General features: G+C 35.6%; 1 protein-coding gene across 1 annotated transcript; it reads left to right on the forward strand.

Annotated features, from left to right (window-relative positions):
• Nucleotides 1–210: 210 nt before the first annotated feature.
• Nucleotides 211–1230, forward strand: LOC117928233 (cytosolic sulfotransferase 15-like). Its single transcript, XM_034848149.1, has one exon. The coding sequence runs from the start codon at nucleotides 211–213 to the stop codon at nucleotides 1228–1230; it is 1020 nt and encodes a 339-aa protein (XP_034704040.1).
• The last annotated feature ends 3224 nt before the right edge of the window (nucleotides 1231–4454 follow it).

Here is a 4454-nt window from a genome sequence, read left to right on the forward strand (position 1 = left end):
GTAAATGAAACATAAAAATAAAAGTAAAGAACTAGAACTCATTATAATTTGACTTAGATAAAGGCAAAATTGTGAAGTCACATGCTCAATCATTTTCCCACTTACTCTACACTAGCTTAAGATACACAGATGTGCTGCATTTATACTTGCTATTTAACCATGTGTTCTTCACTCAATTGCTCACTCTGCACCCACATTTTCATGGAGAAAATGGAAAGCTCCGCAATCCCTTTTTTTGAAGAAGTAGATTTTGAGAAGCTTAGCGATGAGTGTCAACAACTACTCGCAACCCTTCCTAGAGAAAAAACCTGGGATGGAAGCTATTACTATCTATATCAAGGCTTTTGGTTCCGAGCTATACCCCTTCATGGCATCATTCTCTTTCAGAAACACTTCCAGGCAGAAGACGAAGATGTATTAATCATCACTTCTGCAAAATCAGGCACCACTTGGTTGAAGGCCCTCACCTTTGCCATTGCCAACCGAAAAGATTCCCCACTCACTCAGAGCCCTTTGCTCACTACCAGCCCTCATCAACTGGTACGTTTCCTTGAATATGACCTTTATTACATGAAATCGGAGTATCCCGATCTCCAAGACCTTCCTCGCCCTAGATTCCTTGCAACCCACCTACCATATGAACTGTTGCCGCCGTCCATTAAAGATTCTAAGTGTCGGATTGTGTACATGTGTCGAAATCCAGTAGACAAATTCATCTCACTGTGGCATTTCGTAAACCACAATCGCCCTGAACGCCTGCAGCCAGATTCACTGGAGGCTGGCCTGGAGATGGTGTGCAAGGGAATTGAAGGATGTGGACCATACTGGGATCACGTGTTGGGGTACTGGAGGATGAGTAGGGAGAGACCAGAGAAGGTGTTGTTTCTGAAATATGAAGATTTGAAAAAGGACATCATCTGTCAATTGAAAAGGTTAGCCCACTTCCTGGGCGTTCCTTTCTCTGAGGAGGAAGAGAGACAAGGGATGATAGAGGAAATATCAAGATTGTGTAGTCTTGACAGCCTTAAAAACTTAGAGGTGAATATGAATGGAATGCACACTAGTGGACTTAAAAATAGCAGTTTCTATAGGAAAGGAGAGGTGGGAGATTGGGTTAATTATGTAACCCCTTCCATGGCAGAGCGAATTGAAAATGCTTTTGAAGAAAAGCTCAGTGGCTCTAGTTTATCCTTTAAAATGTCCTGCAACACTAAGAACGAGGATAATTGAGTATTACTTTGCTAGTTAGATTTATATTTAATGTTTTAAGTTTCTTGGTGTTACGCATCCTTGTATTTTAGGCTTTTATGTTGATGTAACAGTAGATAACCATGAGCGTTGATTTTCTATGCATTCACTCTTTTGCATTATAAATTTTTCATTGTCTTCATTCATTAATTTCTTTGGAAAGTGTATCATGATCTGAAAATATCAGTTTTGATCAATGTTTTGAGAACCAGACTAGTGATTGAGCCGGAAAAGTTACCGGCTCATGGTTCATTGTTCAAATCAGTGGTCGAACCGCAATCGAACCGGTGACGTCATAAATATATAATTTATATTTTATATAAAATTTAAAATAATTGTAAGAAATTAAAATGATATATAATTAAAATTATAATAATATTTCATTTTTATATTTGACATATCAAATTAAATGATGAAGATAAATATAAATGTATTAATATTTTAAATTTTATTAAATAGAACCATGGTTTTAAAAACCGGACCGGACCAGCCGGTCCGACCGGTTGGACCGCCAGCCGGTCATTGTTCCGGTTCGGTCCGGTCATTAGACCGGATGGAGACCGAACCAGGATTGGACAGCTTGAACCGGCGGTCCAACCGGTGAACCGGACGAATCGGCCGGTTCTGAGGGAAAAAACCGGTTCAAATGATTTTAATTTTTTTTTTTGGTTTTCCAAATGCTCATTTTCAATCTCCATATTCCAATTTCCAAAATGAATGAAGACATGAATTTTATATTTATTAGTATGCAAAAATCTTCATGAATATTCAAACATTGACATGTTATGTTTTTATTTTGAGTAATTATTTACGTGTTGTGGACCTATGGTTGACATTTGTATTATTTGTTATGGACAATGTGTTTAAGTTAACAACTCTTTGATAATTTGGTTATTATAGGATAGTAATGGTTTGATTATTTGATAAATATTGAGTTTATTGACATTATGAATGTATAACATCTTATATTGTGTTATAAATATCATATATGATAATTGATGACTTCTACAGGTAAAAAAATTTGTGACAAAACTCAAGTTACTCAATAAACAAAGTAGATGCTGTCAAAATTTACATAGAATTTATTAATTTTTTATATTATATAAAATAATAAGATATATATTTATGACGTTACCGGTTCGATAGCGGTTCAACCAGCAGTCCGACCAGTGAATCGTGAACCGATAACTTTTCTGGTTCAATGACCGGTCCGGTTTTTAAAACATTGAATAGAACATATATAATATTTAATGGTTCAACCTTAATTTTTAAAGGTCCTAGGCTCAGAAATGGATAAAAAATATGTAAGGATCATGGGGTATAAAAGGCATGCAAGAATCTTTGACTTGTAAGACTAAAAGCTTATTGAACTTGATGACAATTGGGTTGGATGGGCTCCTCATGGTTTTGGCCTTGTAATGGTTGCGTTAATCAAGGCTTATCGCCTGTTGCAAGTAGCCATTTTCCTTGCCCAGTCATTTGAGAGTCCATATACTGACCCTGGTCCAGATATATTAGCCACTCGACCTTGTGTCTCATGATTAAGACGACTATCTCATAGATTTAAATGGCGATAGGGAACGTAAGGGCAATGAGTGGCCCACAATGCCCCCTAAGTCTTGTAGTTGTGCCCTGTTAGGAAGTAGACAACCAGGTGAAAGAGTTGAGTCACTTAAGGATTTGAAACTTTTGGTGCAATGAAACATGTGTCCATTGCTCGTGCTTCGAGGGGTTGTGGCGATTTGTCACTTAATGTAGGTGCATGACCTACCAAAGTAAGGTTCGACTAGCTTCCACAATCTAGACGGCGATTCATGTTACACAAAGGAATGTTTGGATAGGTTTTCAGGCATGCCCCTCTGAAGCTTAAGTAAAAAAAAAAAAAAAAAAAAGACTTGAGCAAGAAAAAGTTATTTTAGAACAATGGTAGCATACTTTTCTTGTGGCCATGAGTGGCTATTTATTATTGCTCAAATGTAATGTCTCCTCAGGTATTTTAATGGAGTTTTAATTACACTTTATTGTGTGTTATTGTGTCAGTGATTACCAACTCATAACGACTGTCTTGCCTTGATAAGCCTTAAAAAATGGCATTTTGGCCTCGTAATGGCTGTGTCAATCAAGGCTTATTGTCTATTGTAAGGTAATATTTTCATTGTGTCTGGTTGTTTGAGAATTTGTCTACTACCCTTGGTCTAGACGGACTAGACACTCGACCTTATGTCTCATGATCTAGACCACTATCTCATGGATTCAGACAAAGATAGAGAATGGAATGACAACGAGTGGCCCATAGTTGTCACCCTTTTCCCTACTTTTGATAATTGTGGAGAGATGGAGAAAGTAGTGGGAGAGAAAGAAATGAAAAAAAATGAAAAAAAATAAAGAAGGAAAAAAAAATAAAAATAAGAAGAACTAGAGATGTGAATGAGTTGTTTCCTAAGAACCAAGGTGGCCTTTGGGGATTTGAACACATCAAGATGCAATGGATAGTGAGAATGTGACTAAAAAAATAGAGGAAAAAATGGTTTAGATGTGGTCTTCCAAATGGTTATGAAAATAGGCTTAAGAACTTGGGTTAAAAACTAAAATAAATAAATAATAATAATAATAATAATAATAATAATAATAATAATAATAATAATAATAATAATAATAATAATAATAATAATAATAATAATGAGCTAAGGGAAATGCAAGTGAAATGAGCCTAAAACTAAAACATAATCGACATGCAATTCAAGACAACATTTGGCCTAAAATTCTAAATAAAAAGGTTATAAGACCAATTTTAAGGTCTATTGTGTTGTAGTGAAGATACGGAGCATATTTGGGGTCAAAGTTACAGAGTCATTGGTGCCTCCCCAAACAAGAAGAATGAAGCAATCAAAATGCTTGGCTCCCATGCTTTCGTTAAACAAAGGTTAATTATATGACTCCATGGTATCAACTTGAACCCTAGTACCTTTAGGGGTGGCTATGGTGGGCCTTTTACTCCCGATGAGTTGGAGGACCTGCACTAATTTATATATTTAATATCTTTGTATGAGAGTATGAGATGCAATGTACCATTCCTCCCATTTTCCATGGATCTAGTATTATATATATATATATATATATATTCATGGCTTGAATAAAATAAATATTTAATAACTTTTAAATAATATAAAATTTATTAGATCATTCAAGATCCTACAGTGTAACTA

This window comes from Vitis riparia, chromosome 13, assembly GCF_004353265.1.
Source record: "Vitis riparia cultivar Riparia Gloire de Montpellier isolate 1030 chromosome 13, EGFV_Vit.rip_1.0, whole genome shotgun sequence".
Lineage (NCBI taxonomy): Eukaryota > Viridiplantae > Streptophyta > Magnoliopsida > Vitales > Vitaceae > Vitis > Vitis riparia.